Source organism: Scyliorhinus canicula, chromosome 9 (assembly GCF_902713615.1).
Source record: "Scyliorhinus canicula chromosome 9, sScyCan1.1, whole genome shotgun sequence".
In the NCBI taxonomy this organism is placed as follows: Eukaryota; Metazoa; Chordata; class Chondrichthyes; order Carcharhiniformes; family Scyliorhinidae; genus Scyliorhinus; species Scyliorhinus canicula.
In genome coordinates this window covers 121363846-121389251 of record NC_052154.1, presented here as the reverse complement: position 1 = coordinate 121389251, position 25406 = coordinate 121363846, and the positions used below count along the sequence as shown (strand labels likewise).

General features: G+C 44.2%; 2 protein-coding genes across 2 annotated transcripts in view; one reads left to right on the top strand and one right to left on the bottom strand.

Annotated features, from left to right (window-relative positions):
* The window catches only part of mrpl21 (mitochondrial ribosomal protein L21), a 30658-nt gene extending 16273 nt beyond the window's left edge, over positions 1-14385 (bottom strand). Inside the window, exons 1-2 of the mRNA XM_038807476.1 lie at positions 14164-14385; positions 4649-4709 (exon numbers count right to left, since the gene is read on the bottom strand). Of these exons, the coding sequence (XP_038663404.1) occupies positions 4649-4709; positions 14164-14221 (119 nt within the window). The 5' untranslated portion in view covers positions 14222-14385. The remainder of the gene's footprint in view (positions 1-4648; positions 4710-14163) is intronic.
* Positions 14346-25406, top strand: part of ighmbp2 (immunoglobulin mu DNA binding protein 2) — a 92343-nt gene continuing 81282 nt past the window's right edge. Inside the window, exons 1-2 of the mRNA XM_038807475.1 lie at positions 14346-14459; positions 24825-24903. Coding sequence (XP_038663403.1) covers positions 24833-24903 — 71 coding nt within the window. The 5' untranslated portion in view covers positions 14346-14459; positions 24825-24832. The remainder of the gene's footprint in view (positions 14460-24824; positions 24904-25406) is intronic.

Sequence of the window (25406 nt, the reverse complement as noted above, 5' to 3'; positions counted from 1 at the left end):
TATGTATAAGAACCACACGTACTGTATATATTAAACATAAAATGCAACTGTGTACAATTGAAAATACCAATAAAAATATATTTTTTTAAAATTGGGGGTCAAATCAAGCATGTTAATCTCAAAAATGGTACCTGTGCAAAGGTTGGCCTCATGACATTAGCCTATATAATTGGTCTCAAATATTCAAATTTTACACGGGTATATATGGTAAGTGGCTTTCAAACTGAATGAATATCTGAAACGCCGACCTTACCTCTGCCGCAATTCTGTATCCAATTTCATTTGTTCAGTTTCTGGCTGTGTTTTGTGTTACCAGACACTAAAAGGAATATGTTTTTTGAATTCTCCTCCTTTAGGGAGCTGACACTGGCTGGGAATCTCTTGAATTGCTGCCTGTGACAAGTTGTGCCATAACTCTTCGTGTCCAAGTTGTCCCGATGTGAGACCTCATTAGTGGCATGAGTGAATGATTGATGAGAAGAATGCTCCAAGAAGAAGGACTGTGGTGCATTGACTGTGACGTGCAGCACCTTCCAGGACAGCGACCACAGACTTGACTGCTCCCAGTTTGATCTTTGGTGTTTAATTACCTCTACACCGATTCACTAATGGTTCAAATTTTATCGGTGGCCACATCTCTGATAGAGTTCACATGGAAATAATGTTCTATTGTTAATATTCCACTGACATTTTGAAGATTTCAGTAAAAGAGTACGCCAAAACGAGTGGAAAATCAATCTAAACCCTAGAGATGAAGTTGCAAAGCTTGAATGGTGCTCCTCCCCCGGCAGACAAACAAGTGAGAGCCATAAATTGCTCCGTTCGCAAGTGACTTCTCCATCCCACCTCTGCCATTATTTCTTGCCGCAACTGGATGTGGAAAGTAAATCCAAAAATTTGCACTCATGGTTGATGTGAAAGAATGTGGAAATGGCACTTTGGAGGGGGTCCTGGTGAAGCAGTGCAAAGGCCACATGAAATTACAGAGTACTGTGAAAATCAGTGTAATTCATGTCACAACTTCCTCAGATCTTTGCACTGGAAACATGTTTAGAACATAGAACAGTACAGCACAGAACAGGCCCTTCGGCCCTCGATGTTGTGCCGAGCAATGATCACCCTACTCAAACCCACATATCCACCCTATACCCGTAACCCAACAACTCCCCCTTAACCTTACTTTTTAGGACACTACGGGCAATTTAGCACGGCCAATCCACCTAACCTGCACATACGGTAGGTATGTTTGAGAAAATTCAGGACCTTCTCTTTCTGAAATTAGGTCTAGATACATCATCTCGAATTGTGCCAATATTTATAGTGGTGTAAGGATCCTTCCTGTTGATTCCATTATTTTTCCTTCATTTTTGCTGTTATCATTTTGATCCATGGATGCTTAATGGACATTACTTTAAGTCAAGCTGCTGAGAGAATGAGGAATTTAAGAAGTTGCAACATAGTATATGATGCTGCTAGCTTTGGAGAGCAGAACATAGACTTTGTGGTACACAAGCGATAGGGTGGGACTCATTTCAGTTGGTTGGCTGGGAACCAATTAATTGACCAAAAGGCTATATTCTGCCCGGTAACAGGTGATGATCAGATCCTGCTTGAGTGGGATGATTTCCAGAGACCTAAGGAAAACAGATTTGACACCTGGACACACAGGGACAAGGACCTGTCCCCTCTCTATCCAGAAAGGCTGTGAGTTGATGTATTTCTAAACCTACAGAGAACCTGACAGAATGAATCTGCTGTGAAACTATTCTAGGCTGCAAACAGGGACATGGACCTGAAAGCTTACTTTGAAGAAGGTCTGCTTAAACACAACCATCTGAAACAAAGACTCTTTTTCCTTTTACTTATTATTTTCACCCCTCTCCTCCCCTCTTTGTTTGTCTGCCTTGTGTCTGTGTGTATATACACATACACACACATATAGAGGGTGGGAGGGGATGAGTTAAAGTGGGGGATTAGGAATTAGATGACAGTTAACCAATTGTATTTACAGCATATTTTATTATAGTTCTTGTTATGAATAAAAATACTGTTTCTAAACTTACAAACCTGTTGACTGTAATTATTGGGCAGCCAAGGGCCAACGACTTTGGGTATTTTTCTACAAATTATTGGTTAATTTAATTGTGTTGCGACTCCGGGTCATGGGAGGCTGGAATTGACCACATCCTACCTCGGGTGTCGTAACAGTGGGGCCCACAAAGAAAGGTTTAAAAGCTGTTGACCTAAGCGCACAGACAGCAAAGAGATTTCAACTGCCAATCACTCTATATGGTGCAGCAATTAGTAATAGTCACCTTGGAGAAAAGGAGTTTATTTTGAACAAAGTGGGTACACATTCCTTGCAGTTTTGTGTAGCTCAAAGCAAATGGAACAACAGAGTTACAGATCTCAGAAACAATGAACGTTAAATTAGCCCATCATTGCTCCTGAGATATCATAGCCTTATAAGTCAGAGAAAGTCAGATGGCCATATTGGCCATCATGCCCGGTCTTTGAATGATCTCCCCAATTTGTCCCATTATCCTGCTCTTTCCCGATAGCCCTGTAAAATTTCCTCTTTCAATTCTTTGTCCAATTTCCTTTTGAATGTTATAATTGAATTTTCTTCTGCCATCCTTTCAGATAGTGCATTCAGACCCGGGCCGGGTTTCTCTGAGCCTCCGGCTGCAATTGCTCTCGGCGAGGGGGCGAAGAATGGGCATCAGACCCGCGATCAGGTCCGACGCCGCTCCCGCCATTCTCTGGGGACCGGAGAATCACAGCCAATCGCGCGTGCGCAGTCGACGCGGCGCCGGTTGGGGGCCATTGAAAGAGGTCCCTGCGGTGATTCTCCGCCGGCAACAGGCCGAATTCCCGCCAGTGTGATTCACTCATGGTTCCACCCGGCGGGCACTCGGAGTGGCGGCTGTGGACTCGGTCCGCGGCCGCCCTGGTGGTGGGGGGGGGGGGGGGGGGGGGGGAGGGAGATCCGTCACCGGGGGGAGGCCTCTAGGGCGGCCAGGCTCACCGATCAGCGGGCGCACGTGATCTCCGGGAGGCGGGGTCCCTGTTCTCGGGGCCGGTCCGCTCTGTGGGCCCGCCATGTTGCTGCCGCACGCATGCACGGACCTCCGACCGGAAGTGCAGGGCCCCATATTGGCAGCGGGAGCTGCGTGGACCACTCCGGGGCCCTGCTAGCCCCCTTCAAAATAGAGAGTCACTCTTGACTTTCTCCAGCTAAGTCCAGAGTGATTCACGCCCGTTTTCTCGCGGGTGTGGGGACATAGCCCCATTATCAGAGAATTCTACCCCTTATCTTTCTTTGTTTCAAAAAATCATTCCCTTCTGCTTCTTTTGCCAATTGTATTAAATCTGTGTTGGTGAGTTATTAACTCACCCGGTAGTGGAAATAATTCCTCCTCCTGCTGTGCACTGAATAATTGGCTATAATTACAACAACAACTTGTTTGTGCCATTAAAATAATGAAACTTCTCAAAGTGCTCCAAAGTGTGACTTTGAGCCATCTTGGGATCAACTGTGACACCAATGTTATGACTAGATGGCTTACTCTCCCACAAACACATGAATTGGAAGCAGGGGCAGGCCATTCGGCCCCCTCACGGCTGCTCTGCCATTTGAAAAGAGCTTGGCAGATCTCATCTTTCCGTGGAATGCAATTTATGGCTCTCCCTCATTTCTCTGCCAAGGAGGACTAGTCAAGCTTTGCAAATTAATCTCTGGGATTTAGATTGATTTTTCACTTTTTTTGGCAGACTCTTTTATGGACAACTTCAGAGTGTCAGCAGAATATTAACAACAGAACATTACCTCCATGATCTTAACTTCACTTTCCTGTCTACCCCCTTATACCCTTTGACTCTCTTATAAATCAAGAATCTATCTACTCACATATATGAATTAGGAGGAGGAGCGGACTGATGATTGGGAGGGTTGCAAGCTAAGGAACAGTTTTGAGTGGGTACTGAAAACAAGTTTCCTTAATATGCGGTTGGAGGACATTTCTACTCATCCAGTACTGCAAGTTGCATTAGCAGTTCATAATTCAGCAACAATGCAGGAGTCGAAAGAAATGCTGGTGAAGTAAAAGAGGAGGCCATCAGTGTACATGTGAAAACTAACACTATGACTTTGGATGATGTAGCCAAGAAGCAGCATGTAGATGAGAAATAGGAGTGGGTCAAAGATGAATCCTTGAGGGACACCAGAAGCAATGGTGCAGGACTGGGAAGAGAAGCCGTTGCAAGTGATCCTTTGGCCATAATTAGATAGACAAGAATGGAATGGTGGCACAGTGTTTAGCACCAGGGACCTGGGTTCGATTCAGGCCTTGGTTGACTGTTTGCATGGGTTTCCTCCCACAGTCCAAAGATGTGCAGATTAAGTGGGTTGGCCATGTTAAATTGCCATTTAGTGTCCAGGGTGTGCAGGTTAGATGGGGTTAGGAGAGTAGAGTGGTCATGTGGGCCTAGTTAGGGTGTTCTTTCAATAGGTTGGTGCAGACACGATGGGCTGAATGGTCTCCTTCTGCAGTGTAGGGATTCTATAGATTCTATGGAACCAGTCCGACCCAGCTGGACAACAGTGGAGAGGCACTGGCTTATAAGTAGCGACTAAAAGACTGATTACCTTGGCTGAATCACACTGCTTTGAGAACTCTGGTATCTTGCTGCAGATGACAATGAAGACACTGAGAAAAGAGAATAGTATTTGTTACACAGTGTACATAAATAAAATCTGAATCAAAAACTGCTTTTTTGAATTTGTGTAAACAATTGCTAAGTCACATTTGCTTGAATACAACACGTTCTGTTTTTGTTGCTTCTTGGAACATTTATGCTAAAAAGTATTTACTATTTTTGTGTCTTCCTTTGTTGAAATCTGAGTACTTACTGTGCTTCTTTCAGCCCAATACAATGTTCAAAGTCTTTGTTTTCAAAATTAAATGATTTTATTCACTTTTCCCCCCATCTCCCCATCCGGCATCCGAGGCCAACTTCAAGATGGAGGACTGTTCATTATAGAGAGAATATTTTCTATACTGTGCAGTTTCATTTTCTGCACTGTCTATAACACTGGCCATCACACAAAAGCTTGGGAAATCCTAGGCATTACTATTAGAGAAACTTTACTATTACAAAAACAAGGAAGTTATGCTAAGCCTTTATGAAATACTGGTTAGGACTCAGCACCACAATTTAGGAAGGATGTCAAGGCCCAGGAGCAGCTTCCTAGAATGATATCAGGGATGAGTAACTTGAATAGACTGGAGCATCTGGGGTTGATCTCCACCGAGCAGAGAGGTACAAATGAGATTTTATAGAAACATTCAAAACTCTTTGATAGATTTGATAGAGTAAATAAGGAGAAACTGTTTATATGGCGGAAGGATAAGACGCAACAGAAGAAAATGTACTGTACATTGGAATGCACTGCCTGTAAAGACGATAGAAGCAGATTCAAATCAGAATTGGATAAATACCTGAAAGGACAATTTTACAGGGCTGCGGGGAGAATGCAGGGGAATGGGATTAATTGGATTGTTTTATCAATGAGCTGACACAGACTCAATGGGCTAAATGACAACCTCCTGTGGTGTATTTTCCTTTGATTCTATTCTATGACTAATACACCTTCAATTTATTCCAGTCCATTGTGCTAAAATACAGTCCACAAAAGTTACATTACATCAAACAAAATGCACAATTATTACGGAATAGATTATCTATATAATCCCTATAGTGCAAAAGGAGGCCATTCGACCCATCGTGTCTGCACCGAACCTCTGAAAGAGCACCCTACCTCGGCCTAATCCCCCACCTATCCCGGTAACCCCATCTAACCAGCACTTAATGAGGAAACTAGTCATACTTAGTATAAAATATCACTGGTTTCCTTACAGGTTGTGTCAGTGTTAATCTCCCATTAAGGTTGTCACAGTCAGAACAATCCAGGGGAGTGCTATGAAATAAAAAAAATTAGTTGATCTCTTCTGGTGCCAGATTCCTCTAATACAGAATTTACTCTTTTTTATTTAATTGTAAATTAATCGAGTGTGCAATTGTATTCATGTAGGGAGCAGTAATTGGGGATTCACTTGTGCTCCTATATAAAGGAAAAATGTTTAATTGGTTGAACACAAAATGGTATAAATATAAAGAAGAAAACTGAAAATGTGTTGGTTGGTTTCGGAGATACACGTTTGTCACATCTTTGTAAATAAAAGCTTGTAAAGTGTGTCCAATTCTGTCCCACCACCTGCCTTTCTGGAATAGAACATTTTGCCAAACCCACAAGTAAACCTGGGTTGAATTTTCACCCAAAGCTTCTTTGACTATTGTTGGTGATCCATGCCAAATATTCCATGCAGAGCAATGTACATTGTGGAAGAAACAACATCAAAAACAGACTGAGGTGACAGAAACCAGATGCAGCCCCTCACATGAGGATGTGCTGTCAATAGGCATCATGATCACATAAGAAAGGAACTCCACAGATACAGAATAAATTGAAATGTATTTTGCTTAATAGACGGATTGCAAGTCTTGCATCATAATGGATCTGTGGATTGCAAAACACAAAATTATGGAAACGGACAGCACAAGTGGTCATCCTGCCCATCTTACTGCGCTAGCTCTCTGAAGAAGAATTCATGTTTCATCCTGCATCCCTCTTCTTGTCCCCAATGAGTTTCTCATTCTCAAGTACCAGGCCAGCTCCATTTTAAAATTATTTACAGAATCGGCTTCACCACATTTTCGGGGGAACATTCCAGATACAGACAACTAACAGAAAAAAAAAAAAATCCTCTTCTTCCTGTGAATGATTTTGAGCACATAACATTTAGTTACTAGCCAGAGGGAGTGTATTTTCTCCAATTATACTCGTCATCTTGTAAATCTCTGCTAAGTCACCCTTAACCTCCACTGCTCAAGGAAAACAGTCCTAATTTCCTCAACTGAAGCCCCTCATCCCGGTAACATCCTGGGAAACTTCTTCTGTACCTATTCCAAAGGCTTTCCACCTTTCCTGAAGTGTGAATCTAAGAACCGTTCGTAATATTTCAGCAGAGGCCTAATCAGTCATTTTTAAAGCTTTGCATAATCTCTTGACTTTTATATTCTATTCCTATGTTTCTAAATCCAAGTAACCCTTATGCTTTCTTATTTTTTTATATTTGTATTCAAATTTTTTATTTTATATAATACAGACTAACAAGAATAAACACAAATACATATTTAAAACAGAACCTTCACACAGCCTAACCCCCCTGCCCCCAAACAGCTAACGTGACCAATTTCTTGAAATAAACAATGAACAGCTGCCATCTTCAGTAAAACCACTCAATTCCTCCCCTCATGGTGTACTTGGCTTTCTCGAGGTATAGGAACTCCATCAGGTGTCCCAGCCACACTGAAGCGCGAGATGGAGACACCAACCTCCACCCCAGCAGTCGCCTCTGAGCAATCAGCGAGGCAAAGGCCACGGCACCGGCACCGGCCCCTGCCCCTGTCTGCAGTTCCGACAAGTCTGACAGCCCGTAAGGCCACTAAAGGACGGAGCTCCAGCGTAATCTTCAGAATTGCTGACATGGTGCTAAAGAAGGAGTCACAGAATCCCACAAACCTGGGACAAGGTCAGAACATGTGCGCGTGGTTAGCCAGACCTTTTGAGCACCTGTCCTCCACCCTAATAAAGAAACTACTCATTCTGGACTTGGTCTGGTGTCTTGAAAACTTGTAAACCAAGCCTCACGTATAAAGACGTGGAGTTTAACCTCTAAAACTACAAAAAGAAAACCTATTCTACCCTATAAAATGCCTTTTAGGCATCCAACGTGACGATTACCTCTGGAATAGGCCCATCCAACAGGGTAAGCACCACACTTAGCAATCGGCGCACATTAGACAATTGCTGGCCTTTGACAAAACCCATCTGATCTTCCCCAATAACCTAAGGAAGACATGGTTCCAACGGCAGCACTAACATCTTGGCCAGTATCTTGGCATCAATGTTGCGCAATGGGATAGAGTGGTATGAGCCACATTGTACGAGGTCCTTGTCCTTCTTTAATAAACATGAAATTAATGTTGCATCAACATCTCCGGCAGCGAACCCCTTATTCCTGAGTCTTCAAACATTCCCACTCATAACGGCACCAGCTGTCCTGCAAACTTCTTGTCGAACTCCACCAAGAACCCATCTTACCCCGAGGTCTACCCTGTTTGCATCCGCCCGATTGTTATTGAGACCTCCTCCATACCCAAGTCTCCTCCAGCCCTTCCCACCTCCGGGAACTAAGCCTTCTAAAAACTCCGACATACCTGACCTTCCGCGGCTCCGACCTATAAAGGTTCCTATAGAATGTTTCAAATGATTCATTAACTTTGTCCAGAGCGAACAACAGCCGGCCACGCAAGTCTCCGACCTGAATAATCTCTCGGGAGGCCGCCCTAACTGGCAAGCCAAGAGACGGTTGGCCTTCTCCCCATATTCAAAACGAACTCCCCTCGAGCGTCGCAGATGGTGCACCTCCTTATCTGTGGATAACAGGCCAAACTGCATCTGCAGCTTTCTCCTGCTTGCCAGGTGCTCTGGGGTTCGGTCATTCAAATACCTGCGGTCTACTTCCAAAATGACATCCACCAACTTTTGGCGTTCCTCCCTATCTACATGCCCTTTTTGCGATATGATCTCCCTTCTGATCACTGATTTCAGGGCCTCCCAAAGGGTGAGACTGACTCATTCCCATTAAACCCCACTTAATTGTCTATCGCCCCCGATATCTGTCCATAGAACTCCAGGTCTGCCAATAACCCCAATCCAGCCTCCATGCTGGGCGTTGAATCTGACGTACCTCAATGCCAAGCCTACTAAATGTGGAGCTCGGTCGGAAATGACTATAACCGAGTACTCAGCTTTCTTCACCCCAGGCAGAGGAGGCCTTTCCGTCAGGAAAAACAATCTATCCTCAAAATGCAATTCAAATCAAGGCCCATTCAAGTAGGCCGCTAGCCCCTCCTATAAGGTGATACAAAGAAAAACTCCTGGTCACTATTAGCATTCGAACACCCCTCCATTAACTCAAGAACCTGTAAACTACCTCCTATCGAACACTGCAGCCTCCTTACCATCCTCCTCCCCCCACCAAAGAAACATGCTACGCACATCGAAACTTGTCCAAACAGGTCCAACAGGCCGCAGCCTCACCCCCACCTCACTCCTGTTCACTAGCTAAAATCTAACTGGTAGTGAGGCAACCCCCGCCAGGGCCCAAATCCAAAGTGTAACTCTCAGATACCGGCACCGGGTCACTGACTGTGTGGAGCTTGCACATTCTCCCCATGTTTGCATGGGTCTCACCCCACAACCTAAAGATGTGCAGGTTAGGTAGATTTGCCATGCTAAATTGCCCCTTAATTGGAAAAAAAATAATGGGGTACGCTAAATTAAAAAGAGTTATGTGTAACTCTCAGCCTCGCCGGGTACACCACACCAAAAAGCACTCCACCTTGATACAGCGCCAAAGTCACCTTATAAAAGGCCACATGCCTCTTTGCAAGCTTTGCCCCGACATCTTGATAAATCTGGATGTTGCTTCCTTTCCACCTCACATTGTGACTCTCTTCGGCCCATTTCAGGACCCGCTCCTTCTTCTGGCAGCTGTGGATACAGACTATCACTGCCCGTGTTGGCTCATTGAGCCAGGCATTTGCCTGGTGGACCCTATCTAATTCAGGAGGGCAAAAATCTGAGCAAAGTACTCGGTTGGCCCCGGGCCCTCTACCCGCTCTGGCAACCCTATGATCCTACGGTTCTGTCTCCTCGACCAATTCTCCAGGTCCTCGACCTTCGCCCTCAGGATTTTATTCCTCTTCTCCTCCACCAGCATCTTGACTTCTCACAAGTTATTACCCGATTGATATTCCACAACAAGGTCTCCTCCATTCCCTTAAGCACCTCTGCATGCTCTCTCACAGCCTCCAAAGTCCTTCTCAACTTCTCTTTTATCAGGCTCAGCATTTCCCTCATTAGACTTTTTGAGGGTCTCCATCATCTCCTTCCCTTGCCTTTCAAACTGCTCACCAAATTGTTTTTCAAATTGAATTGGCATAACCCATGTCAGTAGTTTCTACTATGAAGGGAGCAGCCACACCCTTCGAGGTCACCTCCCCCACTGTTCTCCCAGTGAGCTTCGCACTCTCAGGCTCCGTCAAAGGACTACCACTCATACCCTTCTTTCCAATTCGTTTTTAAGGCCTTCAACATCCTTTCTTCAAATACTATTAGATGGGTCGGGGTTTTCCAACCAATTCCGTCTGGGAACCAGGCAAAAAGGGCCAAAAAACAAGGACTCTGGCAGGAGCTACCTTATGTGCGACCTTCTCCTACATACCGCCACCAGATGTCCCCCCTATATGCCTTCTTAACCACCTTATCAACTTGCTGGGTTATACTTAAGTTTTGATGTATATCAAAGTGCTCAGCTGCACTTTTCAAAATCGTGTCATTTACAGTGTGTCATCTTTATGAATTAATTCTCCTAAAGTGCATCACTTGACACTGCTCTGCATTGACTTCCACCTGCTATGCTTCTGCCCATTGCACCATCCTGCCTATGTCATCCTGAAGTCCGGAATGCCACTTTGCCAAATTCTATATTATCTACAAATTTGATGTGGAGATGCCGGCGTTGGACGGGGTGGGCACAGTAAGAAGTCTTACAACAGAGGTGAGTCACCTGTTGAAGGAGCTAGTGATTCCAAATAAACCTGTTGGACTTTAACCTGGTATTTTAAGACTTCTTAATCTGCAAACTTGATAATGTTGCTGCCTACACTTGTGTCTTTCAGACAAATTACAAGTAGTAGACCCAAAACTGAAGCTTGGGGAACACGACTGGAAACCAACTCCCAGCTTAAAAATCATCCATCGATCATTACCATTTGCTTCCAATTTTGTATCCATCCTGCACTTTTGCCAGCTTCCATCTTCTTGATAAGCTTCCTGTGCGGCACTTTGTAGAATGTCGATATGTACATCTTCACTGGGACTGTTCATTATCTTATCTACAACTTCTTTTAATGCAATTTTCATATCATTTACATCCTGATGTAAAGGACTCACTTAATGCTTTTGTCATGTCCTCTGACTCCACAAAGATTTTCCTTGGGGTCCTTAATTGGCCCACCCTTTTCCCCAGCAAACCACTTACACTTATAAGTTCATAAAATGTTTTAGGCTGAGAGTTGCCTGCTAATCGTTTCTTGTAATCTCTCTTTGCTTTCCGCATTACGTTTTTCAATTTCTTCCTGTTCTTTTCATAATCTTCCTGGCTATCAACTGAATCTTGCTTCTGACACTTGTCATAAGCCTCCTTTTTCTGTTTTATTTTACCTTTTATTTCAGGGCTTATTAGCCTAAGATGCTCTATCCTTTCCCTTCAAAAGGAATATGCCGAATTTGTATCTGAACTATCTCTTCTTTGCATGTCTTCCATAGCCCCGTTATTGTTTTACAATCTTTTACAATCTACCTCTAATTTTACCTCAGTTGGGCATTTCCAACTGTGATATTTTCTGCTCCCCTTCCATAATTAATCTAAACCTAATTATATTAGGGCTTTTGTAAAACCAGATTATCTCCGACTGTAACATACCCTACTTGACCTACTTAATTTCCCACAACCGGACCCAAAACCTCTGCCTAATTTGTTGGACCAGAGACATATTGATTAAGGTCTACTGTGTATCGAAAAAAAGTTCTCCTTAGCAGCATAATTTGCCCATTCTATGTTAGGGCAATTAAAGCGTTCTAATATTACTACTCAATTTGCACTCTACATCTTAAGAGATGTTCTGACCATTTTGCTCATCAATCTCCTTCTTAATGTTTGGATCTCTATAAAAATATCCCAAAAATGGAACAGCTTCCCCTCTGTTCCTCAACTCAAGGCAAATAGATTCAGTCCTAGAATCATGTCAAATTTAAAACAATAACATTCTATTTAATCAATGTTGTTACCCCACCTCCTCTTTTTCTTCCTCTGCCACTCCTGAAAACTTGATAACCTGGAATATTAAGAATCCAGTCTTGGACTAGCCTGAGCCATGTCTCTGTCAATACAACCATGTCATAACCCTCAGGTAACAATACCTATCTGTAGATTATCAAGCACCTTGGTTATTCTACCGACATTGAGGTACACATAAAATAATACCTTCTGTGTCATTTTAACCTGGACCTTACAATTGTTGAGATATTTCTAATTTTACTGCTGTTTATATTTCTTTGTCCTCAGTTCTCATTTCTGCTAGATTCTCGTTTCAATCAACCTGCCACGTCAGTTCAAACCTTCTCCACCAGTGCCAGTTAAACTCTTAAGATTTGCTGAGGCGCAACCCATGCATCTTGTGCAAGCAATTCTCCCATCACCAACCTCTCCCCCCCCCCCCCAACCCACCACTCCCACCCCCCACCACCCCCCCAACCCCACCCCCCCAACCCCACCCCCGAGTCAGCTTCCTCCCCATAATCAAAATGGATAATTAGTCAATGTCACTAGTTTGGGGAATTCCTTCACTGCCTATGTGTTCCTCCTACTGTGTCCGATAGTCACCCATTACCTCACCTCCTGCACCTTTGTAGGATGTCCAATTCCTGGAATGTATGTTCATGGAGACTTTCAAGTGAACTGCAGTAACTCCTGTCGCTCCCCAAGCTCCAAAACCCAGAGCTTAAGCAATGAGAAGCACTTTTTCCTTAAATGTTTATCAAGGATGCATTAAGTTACCTGGAGATCCCACAGAGATACAACATACAACAAGGTCCCTGCTCGACTTGCTTTGTCGTCAATCCACTGGTCTCTAAATCATAGTGTCAAATGTTTTGGTGGTCAGGATCTCAATGCTCTAAAAATCTAAGAAAAGTACTGCTGAATAAACTTACAGATGCTAAAATAGCAAACGGATTAACTGAAGATAGTGGAAATTATACCTATCAATCTATAGACACAATAAAGGCCAACATCAAGTAACATCAATTTCAACAATGAACAGCAAACAATTTTAATAAAACAGTGGACTGTTAGATTCAGTGGTGGCATCTGGCCTCTGTGTCAGATAGGTTGCTGGGTCCAGTCCTACTCGAGACTGCAACACTCAATCCAGGATAATACTCCAATGCTGTGGGAGTCGCTCCACTGTCACTGGTGCTACCTTTCAGACAAAATGTTAAACCAAGCTTTCGTCCACCCTCTGAGATGAATGCTGTAGATCCCAAGGGCACAATTTTTAAGGGGTGGGGTCGTTTCCCAGTGTATTTATTCTTCAACAACATTTAAAACACATAATCTTGTCATTTGTGTATTGTTGGCTGTGTGACCTTGCTATGTGGAAGTCGGTTGCCATGTTTCCGACATCGCTATGGTGACTATACTTCAAAAATACATCATTTGCTGCAAAGCACTTTGAGATGTTATGAAAGTATGAAAGGTGTTGTTGTCCCCCCCCAAGTTGTAGTTCATGTTCATCTCAAGCTCATTGACACTCACAACAACCGTTGGTTCAACTATGGCTCATCACACTCTGCTTGCTGTTTGGACTACATTTAATTCTCCAAAGTTTCTCTGTCACATCTGTTCTGATCATGCATCCGTCAGTACCGGCATTTCTGACACATTTTTCCTTTTCCTCAACTGAGGATTGCCCCTCAACCCCCCTCCCACCTTACGGTGGTTGACAGGAACCCCTATCATGTCCTGCTTCTCATCCCTTCCCCTCCCTCCCACAACCATGACTAATTCCCCTTGTCCTCACCTATCCACCAACCTCTGCTACTTTGCAGAGTGATGCCACCACGAAGGACTCGACATCCCAGGCTTTCCCTTTTTTCATCCACCCAACCTCTTCCTCTGACATAAAACCTATTTCCTAGTTCTACTGAAAAGGTCATTGAACCGAAGCGTTAACTTCGTTTCCCTCTCCGCAGATGCTGCCGGGCCTGCTGAGTATTTCCAGCATTTTCTGGTTTCAATTTTTACATGGGGCTAGAGCAGGCAGGATGTCCCTCTGCTTCCCAACACTATAACCAACACCGAATCCCAGGGCTGTCCGATCCCACCTGCCCTGCGTCGTCGCTCTTACCGGAGGCCCCGACTCGGCTCCAGCTGCCAAGAAGCCGCACGCAGTTCAACGCCATCATCCTGATCGAAACACCTCCCGGGCCTCAGGGAGCAAAACAGCCACGGCTCCGGGGGAAACAAAAAAATGGACAGAGCCGGAGTGGGGGAAGAGATAGAGAGGCGGACCCGGAGTGTGAGGAATGGGGAAGAGATAGAGGGACGGACCTGAAGTGTGAGAAATGGGGAAGAAATAGAGGGACGGACCCGGAGTGTGAGGAATGGGGAAGAGATGGAAGGACGGACATGAGTAAGAGCTGGGTGAGTGAGTGAGTGAGGGAGGCGGAAGGCCGGGTTTCAGGAGTCCTGAGGGCTGCTGTATAGATATTATGAATCTGAATGTGTGATGATGGTGGGCAATGTTGTACAGTGTGCAGGATATTAATCTGCTCTTTTTGATCATAAAACCCACTTACTGTTATGATTTTATGACTCATTCATCATATATAGTCATAACGAGTTAATTCAGCCCCTCGGGTTCATACTGGCTCTCTGTCAAGTAATCCAGTCAAACCCACACCCCTTTCTACCCCTGTAGTCCTGCAAGTTTGTTTTGTTGAAGCGGCCATTCAGGTTCCTTTTGAAATTAAAATTGATTTATTGTCACGTGTACTGAGGTACAGTGAAAAGTATTGTACTGTATACAGTCCAGACAGATTGTTCCATATGTGAAAAACATAACATATGATAAATACGCAATGTATTAATAGACAAAATAAAAGCAAATTACTGCAGATACTGGAATCTGAAACGAAAGAGAAAATGCTGGAAAATCTCAGCAAGTCTGGCAGCATCTGGAGGGAGTGAAAAGAGCTAACGTTTCGAGTCCGACGACTCTTTGTCAAAGCTGCTTAGAGTCATCGGACATGAAACGTTAGCTCTTTTCTCTCCCTACAGATGCTGCCAGACTTGCTGAGATTTTCAAGCATGTATTAATAGACATTGGGTGAAGCATAAGGGGTGGGCCATACCAGCGCCGAGGAGTGGCGTGAACCACTCTGGCATCTGGCTGCCTGGAAGGTGCGGAATCCTCCGCACCGGCCATGGCGGACCGTTACACCAGCCAGCGCAGAATGAAAGAGTGCCCCCACGGCACAGGTCCGCCTGTGGATTGGTGGGCCCCGATCGTGGGCCAGGCCATCGTGCGGGCACCCCCCAGGGCCAGATCCCCCCCGTGTCTCCCCGAGGTCTCTGCAGGCCGTCCACAGAGCCAGGTCCCGCCGGTAAGGACCTAGTGCATTTTACGGCAGAGGGATCCGCCGAAAACGGGCGGCCACTCAGCCTCTCACGGGTCGGAGAATCACCGGGGGGGGCCACTGCCAACGCCCCCCGACTGGCGCGGCACGATTCCTGACCCCTGCCGAAAAACCGATGCCGGAGAATCCGGCAGCTGGCGGCGGGGCGGGATTCACGCCATCCCCAGCGGTGGGTTGGAGAATCCCGCCCATGGAGTGTAGTGCCACTCAGTAGAGAAGTTGCATAGAGAGATCAATTCATTCCATAAGAGGGTCATTCAGATGTCGTAACAGCGGGGGGGGGAAAGCTGTTGGAATCTGTTAATGCATGTTCTCAGACTTCTGTATTACTAAAATTACCGATCGTCTGTTTTCACCACTCTCCTGAAAGAGTGTTCCGGTCATTACCACTCGCTGCATTGACAAAAAATGTTCTTCCTCATATTCTCTATACATCTCTTGTCCTAAACCTTAAATCTGAATCCCTTCAGCTGATAGGGATATTATATAAAAGCAAATTACTGTAGATGCTGGAATCTGAAACCAAAAAGAAAATGCTGGAAAGTATCAGCAGGTCTGGCAGCATCTATAGTGAGAGAAAAGAGCTAATCTTTCGAGCCCAATGACTCTTTGTCAAAAGCTTTGTCAAAGGGATATTATATCCTTGCCTGCCTTTCCCAAATCTGTTTTAATCCTGTACACCTGCTCTCCGGACCTAGAATACCTGACGCTAAAATGCCGCCCCTTCTACCTTCCGCGGTAGTTCAGCTCCGTTATCCTGACGGCAGTTTATATCCCACCCCATGCGAATGTGAAAATTGCACTGGACGAAATATTCACCACCACAAATAGCCTTGAAACGAAACATCCTGAGGCCTTGTTCATTGTAGCTGGGGACTTCAATCAGGCCAAGCTCAAGAGCATACTACCAAGTTACCACCAACACGTTGTCTGTTCCACCAGAGGCCCAAACATCCTGGAGTACTGCTACACAAATATCAAACATGCCTTCCGCTCTATCGCCCGGTCACACTTTGGCAAATCTGACCACAAGGCTGTGCTCCTGCTCCCGGCCTATAAGCAAAAACTGAAGCGGGAGAATCCGTCAAAGAAAGTTGTGCTTTGTTGGTCTGAGGAATCGGATGATCTCCTACAGGACTGCTTAGAGTCAGTGGACTGGTCAGTATTTAAATACTCTGCGACCAGCCTGAACGAGTACGCCACTACAGTAACTGACTTCATTGGTAAGTGTGTAGAGGACTGTGTGCCAAAGAAGCAAATCCGCGTGTTTCCCAACCGGAAACCCTGGATGAACAGGGATATCCACTGCTTGCTGAAGTCTAGGTCTGAGGCGTTCAAGTCAGGCGACCCTGATCTACAAGAAAGCCAGATATGATGTGAAGAAATCCATCAAAGATGCCAAAAGACAGTACCGGACCAAGCTTGAGTCCCAGGCTAGCCACACGGATTCCCGCCGTCTTTGGCAAGGTCTGCAAGACATAACAGGCTACAAGATGAAGGCATGTAAAATCGCCGGCTCCAACGCACCCCTCCCTGATGAGCTCAACGCATTCTATGCCAGCTTTGAGCAAGAGGTCAGCGAGAGCGAGCCCTCCACCCCAGAAGCCACGGATGAACTTGTATCTGAGATCACCACTGCAGACGTCAGAGCAACCTTTTTGAAGGTCAACCCACGGAAAGTCACTGGCTCGGATGGGGTACCCAGACGAGCACTCGGGTCTTGGGCGGATCAGCTGGTGGAAGTATTCGCAGACATCTTCAACCTCCCTTTACAACAATCTGAGGTCCCTATCTGCTTCAAGAAGATGACCATCATTCCTGTACCAAAAAAAGGCAAGCAGCGTGCCTTAATGACTATCGTCCAGTGGCTGACATCCATCATCATGAAGTGCTTCGAAAGGTTAGTCAAGGCACGAATCAACTCCAGCCTCCCAGATTGCCTTGATCCACTACAATTCGCCTACCGCTGCAACAGGTCAATAGCAGACACCATCTCCATGGCCCTGCACTCTACCCTGGAACACCTAGATAACAAAGACACCTATGTCAGACTGCTATTTATCGACTACAGCTCAGCCTTCAACACCATCATTCCTGCGAAACTCATCACCAAACTCCGTGGCCTTGGCCTCAGCTCCCCCCTCTGCGACTGGATCCTGAACTTTCTAACCTACAGGCCACAATCAGTAAAGATAGGCAACGACACCTCCTCCACGATCATCCTCAACACCGGTGCCCCACAAGGCTGTGTTCTCAGCCCGCTACTATACTCCTTTTCCACCTATGACTGTGTGGCCAAATTCCCCTCCAACTCGATTTTCAAATTTGCTGATGACACCACCGTAGTGGGTCGGATTTCAAACATTAACGAGACAGAGTATCGGAATGAGATCGAGAATCTGGTGAACTGGTGCGACGACAATAATCTCTCCCTCAATGCCAACAAAACGAAGGAGATTGTCATCTACTTCAGGAAGCGTAGTGGAGAACATACCCCTGTCTACATCAATGGGAAGGAAGTAGAAAGGGTCGAGAGCTTCAAGTCTTTAGGTGTACAGATCACCAACAGACTGTCCTGGTTCCCCCCATGCCGACACTATAGTTAAGAAAGCCCACCAACGACTCTACTTTCTCAGAAGACTAAGGAAATTTGGCATGTCAGCTACGACCCTCACCAACTTCTACAGATGCACCATAGAAAGCATTCTTTCTGGTTGTATCACAGCTTGGTATGGATCCTGCTCTGCCCAAGACCGCAGGAAACTACAAAAGGTCGTGAATGTAGCCCAGTCCATCACGCAAACCAACCTCCCATCCATTGACTATATATAATTCCCGCTGCCTCAGAAAGGCAGCCAAAAAATTAAGGACCCCACGCACCCCGGACATACTCTTTTCCACCTTCCGTCAGGAAAAAGATACCAAAGTTTGAGGTCACGTACCAACCGACTCAAGAACAGCTTCTTCCCTGCTGCCATCAGACTTTTGAATGGACCTACCTCGTATCAAGTTGATCTTTTCTCTACACCTTGCTATAACTGTAACATTATATTCTGCAGTCTCTCCTTCCTTCCCTATCTACGGTATGCATTGTTTGTACAGCATGCAAGAGACAATACTTTTCACAGTATATTAATACATGTGACAATAATAAATCAAATCAAATCAAACACCCCTTGGAGCTTGTTCGCAATCATTCAAAGTGGTGACAATTTGTTTGTCGAGCTGTATCCGAATGTCTTAACGATGAGGTCAAATGGGGCTGAGAAGGAAAAAAGAAACAATCCTGGACTTCAGATCCCACTATCTTGTGGAATATCATGCTCCATGTGTCCAAAGGTCTGTGGGTCAAGAATTGGCTTGTTCAGTCATAAGAAGATCCATGGCAAAAAACCCACTGCCCAAAGTAGACATCATCCTCAAAGCACAAAACCTCTACCAAATCTCTCTTTAGTTTCTATGCTCCTAGGGCACAGCTCCAGCTTCTCCAACCTCTCCTTGTAACTAATGTCCCCCATCCATTGAATAATTCTGGTAAATCTCCTCTCCACCCTCTCAAGCATTCTTACGTCTTACGTCCTTCCTACAGTGTGGGACCATAAAATGAACACCCCCTACTCCAGCTGTGGCTTAACCAAAATATATAAAGGTTCATCCAAGCTACTTTAATACTCAATGCCTCTACTTATGAAGCCCAAGATTCCATATACATTGCTAACTACTCCCTTAATATGCCACCTGTCATCTTCATTGATCAATGCAAATCCAGACCCCCTCTGTCCTTGCACACTCTTTCAAACTGTGGCACGAGGTCTATATTACCTCAGCCGATTACTTTTGCCTAAATGCCGAACCTCACACTTTTCTGTATTGAATTCCATCTCCCACTTGTTTGCCCATTCAGCTATCCTATCTCTGTCCTGTTACAGCAAATTAGTATCATCTCTGTTGTATTTGGTGCATGAATTTCTCGGGCTGATACAATTTTTGTCCACCTTTAATTTCCCTGGAAACGAAAAACAGAAAGAATTGGAAATGATAGACCGGTTAGGTAGTTACTGTGAAAGAGCAAGTCAGCCAGTCACCTGACGTTTTGGGTCCAAGAGCCATCCTCAGAACTTGGTGTTATAGTGATACAATAATTAATCTTGCACAATATTTGAACTGGCCTGTTTAAAAACTAGAAAAGACAAACTTCAAAACCCTTTCGATTTCTCCCTCAGAAAATTAGAATTGAATGGGTTACCATTAACCAAAAACTGAACTCTGCCAGCCATATAAATACTATAGCTACAAGAGAGCAGGTCAGAGGCCGGGAATTCTGTGGAGAGTAACTCATGTCTTGATTCTCCAAAACCTATTCACCATCCACAAGGCACAAGTCAGGAGCATAATGGAATGTTTTCCACTTGCCAGGATGAACAACTTCAACAACACTCAAGAAACCCAATACTAGTCCGGAAAAAGCATCCCAATTGATCTGCATCCCATCCAACCCCTCAAATATTCACTTACTCTATCATTGTTGTATATTGGCAGCAGTCTTGTTACAAGTTTGAGGTTTATCATGTTATGTTTCGGGATTGAGTCTTTTTAAAAATAAATTTAGAGCACCCAATTCATTTTTTTCAATTAAGGGGCAATTTAGTGTGGCCAATTCACCAACCCTGCACATCTTTGCGAAACCCACGCAAACACAGGGCGAAGAGATTGAGTCTTTAAGGTAAAAATGAAGGGGTCATGTGACCTGTTCTGAAGACTGCCAACAGCAATCCTGAATGGCTTGATGGCTAGAGGTTAAAGGGGGCAGAGATTGGTTTACTGGGAAGAAGGTACAAGGTGTTCATGCTTGGAGACAACGGCAACAACCCCTGTAATAACAGTGGATTGACTGAGCCTTCAAAGTCCCAGAAAGTATTGAGAATGTTAGTTTGTAGACAGTTGTGCTTTAAAAATTAATTCCATTATAAAATAGAATTGGGGACTAAAGAATAGTAGTTGGCATTTGTCCATTTATGGGAAATGATGGACATGCAGAAAGGAACTAATTTAGTTGGGGTGTCTTAATTTGGTGCAACTTGCTGATGGCTGTGAAGACCAATTCTTGACAGGCTTGTTCTGCTACAAGTGTCGTAAATGGAAGCTGCCAGGTGACGTTGTGTAATAGTGTTTTCAGCATTGACATCAGTTTCTAAGCTGCTGTAGCCAGTGGTTGTCAAGGTAGTGCATGCTAGACCCAGGAGGTGTCACCATTTCCCTCTTTTGCCAGCTGGTGTGACTCCCAGGTGCGATAGTCGATGCTTGGGGCCTTCCATGTCACACTTGCAAGAATCCTTGCAGCAGAGCCTTGCGCACCCTGCTGGTTGTCTGGCCTAAAAAATAGCTAATCAGTATTTTATTTGGATACAAAGCCTATGTAATACGCATTGCATAGTGATGGGTTTTGAGATGGGAAGGGTACAGAGGAAACCATTGCGATATACCGTTCTAGACTTCACTGAAATATCACTGAATATCACAGACACGTTAGTCTGTCAGGGTCCATAAAAGAGAGCAGCAAGAGGCTCAAAGTCTAAGGGTCACCATTCCAGAATGCGGGTGGAAGTTTGCATTCAGATTGAAAAGATCAAACTTGTGAGAAGTTAGAACGGAGCTGGAAGATTCGCCATCAATTGGTGCTGAACCATGGGCTGGTTTAGCACAGTGGGCTAAATAGCTGGCTTGTACTACAGAACCAGGCCAGCAGCGCGGGTTCAATTCCCGTACCGGCCTCACCGAACAGGTGCCGGAATGTGGAAAGTAGGGGCTTTTCACAGTAACTTCATTGAAGCCTACTAGTGAAAATAAGCAATTATTATTATTATGATTGAGCTAGAGGGATGGGGATCTCCATTAATACTTTCACTGTGAAGGACAGTACTGGGGATTAGATGTTACTGAGCAGAGAAAGGAAAAGAACAGAATTAAACCCTCAGGAGTTAATAACCGTTTTGAACTGATTTCTGGCGAATTTAAAGTCTACTTAAAAGACAATGCAACGCATAACTGTGAAGTATTTTTTTCAGTTGTGATAAAGTTTAAAAAGTTGGGAAACATTCTGTTCTATGGTTTATATTATATGTAATCTACAAAACTAGTGTTTCGTCAGTAGAGCTGTTCATCTTTTGTTACAGTAAACAGCTTAAAATATAAAAGCTTGTGTCATTTTTTCAGCTATTAACTTTCGAATAGAAATTCAAGCTTCCAATTGTCGGTCTCCATGGGTATCCTAACTGTGCACTGTCTACAGAGTGCGCTGTATCAATTCACTAAAGTTCTTCGACAGCACGTTCCAAACCTGTGACCTCTACCACCTAAAAGGACAAAGGCGGTAGACAAACATTACCACCCGCACATTTTCCTCCAAGCCGCACACTATCCAGACTTTAATTATTATCAACATTCCTTCATTATCACTGAATCACATACCTGGAACTCCCTCCCTAACAGCACTGCGGAAGTGCCTATCCAACATGGACTTCACTGGTCCAAGAGAGTAGCTGACATATGCCTTCTCAAGGGCAGTTTGGAATGCACAATAAATGCTGGCCTGGCGAGCAGCACGCACATCCCTGGGATGAACAAAAAGTTAAGGCCACCCATAGTGTGTCTGTTTGCCCTCATTAAATATAATAATGCAATAAACTACAGTTATAAACTCTGAAAGATTCCGTGGATTTTAAGGGTATTCTTTTCTTTGACGTAAAATCAGTCCCATTAAAAATTTGTCCTGAACAAACATGCAAGACAACAAGCAATGCTTGAAAGATTCGGGAAAGCAATCTCCCTGGGAATGTTTGCAACTTCCATTTGTGTAGCTGAACCACGTTTTGCATATAAAACACCCTTTGTTCTTCAGTGAATCTCGAATTTGCATCAAATTTTATGGGCAATAATGGACATGTCATCCCAGACATCCATGACGCTTCTCCAATGAAGTGCTTGATTGTCATCATGAGAGGACAATACAGCACCCTCCCTCTTGGAGGAAGGTGGCACTTCTGCCATTGTGACATTTGTGACAATCTGGCATCTTGTACAGCAGTACCACTGGAAACAATATTAAATGTGTCTTTCCTGTAAAATACCCCACATGACATGCTGAGGCTTTCTAGCCCTGTGTGCTATCAATAAAGAGTTTTGGAGAGCGTCCTTTTTGAAAGGGTGCGGAATACCTTTAGTAGCCATACTGCCTGACTGAAGCTGTCTCGAGGAGACCTGCAGCATTTCCAGGCTCTGCCTCTTCCATATGCTGTCAGGAGAATGCCTTTCTGTAGTCACCAGTTGTGGGAAATTGTCTGGCTCCAACCCTGGGGAGATGCGAGGGATTGTGCTTTGAATAGTGAACTTGGAGATCCTTTAAGGACCTTTTAGGCTATTAAAGGCTGCAGCAAATGAGTAGCATGTGTCACATACCTGAAAACTACATGCTGGTAAACCCGATTTGTATATTTGAACTGGCTGCCATGGGCATTTTTATTGCCCATCCCTAAATATCCTTAAGAGGGTAATGGTGAGCTGTTTTCTTGAACTGCTACAGCCCATGAGATGTAGCTAGGAAGGGAGTTTCCAGGATTTTTACCCAGCAACTGCAGAAATGATGATGTAGTTTGAAGTTGGGATGTTAAGTGACTTGGAGAAAAGCTTGCAGGCCTTGGTGTTCCCATGCATCTGCTGCCCTTCTTCTAGGTCAGGGGTGGGCAAACTACGGCCCGCCCGCCAAAGGTATTTCTGCGGCCCACCAAGTCATTAAAAAAAAAAAAAATTTTTTTTAAAATTTTTTTTTTTTTTTAATTTTTTTTTAAGGTTAATGGGGGGGGGGCTGTTGGGTTACTTACTGGTATAGGGTGGATACGTTGACTTGAGTAGGGTGATCATTGCTCGGCACAACGTCGAGGGCCGAAGGGCCTGTTCTGTGCTGTACTATGTTCTATATGAGGCGCCCAGAATCATAACCGGGTGAAGTAATTATTTTACTTAATATACTATGTGGCCCTTTGTGAATTGTGAATTTCTGAATGTGGCCCTTGCACGGAAAAGTTTGCCCACCCCTGTTCTAGGTGGTGGAGGTCACCAGTTTGGAAGGTGCTTTTGAAGGAGCCTTGGTAAATTGCTGTACTGCATTTTATAGCTGGTACGCACTGCTACCACTGTGAGTTGGTGATGGAGGGGATAGTTGTCAAAGGTGGTGGGTGCCAATAAAGTGTGCTCCATTATCATGGATGGTATTGAATTTCTTGAGTATTGATGGAGTTTTCCTCATCCAGACAAGTGGAGAGTATTCCATCACACTCCTGACTTGTGCCTTGTAGATGGTAGACAATCTTTGGGGAGTCGGGAGTTGGTCTCTGCAAGATTCTCGGCCTCTGGCCTTCTCTTCTACCCACAGTATTTATTATATGGTGAGTCCATTTCTGTTTCTGGTCAATAGTAAACCCTAGGATGTTGATAGTTAGGGATTCAACAATGGCAATGCTGTTGAATGTCATGGGGAGATGGTTAGATTCTCTCTTGTTGGAGCTGGTCACTGCCTGACACATATGTTACTTATCACTTATCAGCCCAAGCCTGAATGGTATCCAGTCGCTCATAGCTTTGAATAAGTAGAAGGGTGTTTCTCTTTGAGGAGTTGTCTTTTACTAGAGCAAGTCCCCTCCCGGAGCTAATGACTATGATTAGCTTATGAACTGCCTTGTCTCATTAATGTGTTGAATTAAGTTTTGTGAATAATGTAGTAAAATGCCCTTGGGGTAACGTAAACCTGGGATGCCTCTGGGATAACATAAAGCTTAGACCTTTCACCTACCTGCACAACGTCTTATGTCGGGTGAGTTTGCTGAACTCTTGTACTTATCAGAGCAGTCATACTCTTGGGTGTTTTTATTTTTAAGATAACTAGCTATTTCTCCACATCTGTGCCACCTTTCTTCATACATGGACCCGTTGTCACAGAGTTCTCCTCCCCAGGTGTCACTCCCTTCACCCTCCTCTTGGTGGCAAAACCTTCAATTACCTCAGCCCCATCCCCTATAATCTCCTCCCTAAATTGCTTCACCTCTCCCTTTCTCTCCTCCATTCAGAAACTTTCTCAAACTTCCAATTTTGATAGGCTTTTGTACACACTTAATCTTTACCGCTATGACATGTCACACTTTCCCAATCTTGTTTGCGTGTGCAAAGTATTTTTGGAAGTTTTAATTTTCCATCAAAGATTTGAATGCAAGTCATTGCAATAATAGTGCCTTACTTACCTCTCACACAAGTAACTTGAAGTGAAGTTTTCCTTATAATTTTAACTGTTGCCATTTTCTTTTTCTTGCTTCTTGTATAGGTGCAGCAATGGAGATCTTTGTGTCTCAAAATCTAGAGCTACTACAAGAAGAAAGAGCGGCAGAGATTGAAGAGACCAGGTATACTTTCCCAGCATTGCTCTTCCATCTCCTGCTTTTAATATAAGAGTTTGTAGTATGTGATATTCAGCCTCAGAGCCCCAATCTATAGATTTAACCAATAATTGAATAATTTATAGGCAGCAGTTTAGTTTCGCCAATACCTCCCACTTAATTGGTCCAAGAACCAAAATCATTGACCTAAGGATTTCTATTCAAGTCCACCAGCTTTGTTGTATATTCATGAGTTTATTATTTGTGGAAGACTTTATATTGATTCTGGCCCCATTATCTATAATTTGCAGTAGATTTCTAAATGATAGCAATGCTCGTATACATACTTGATGGCTATAAATATTGATCTGTCCCTGTAATGGCACTGCTTTCAAACAGCCTACTCGGAGGTTTTTAGTGTTAAATGCTTGTGGAACAGAGGCTCGTAATTCATAGAAGCACAAAGTTATGATCAGTTTGCAATGTGCTGTTGTGGGCTCTACAATTTGATGTAACGCTTATTCAATGCC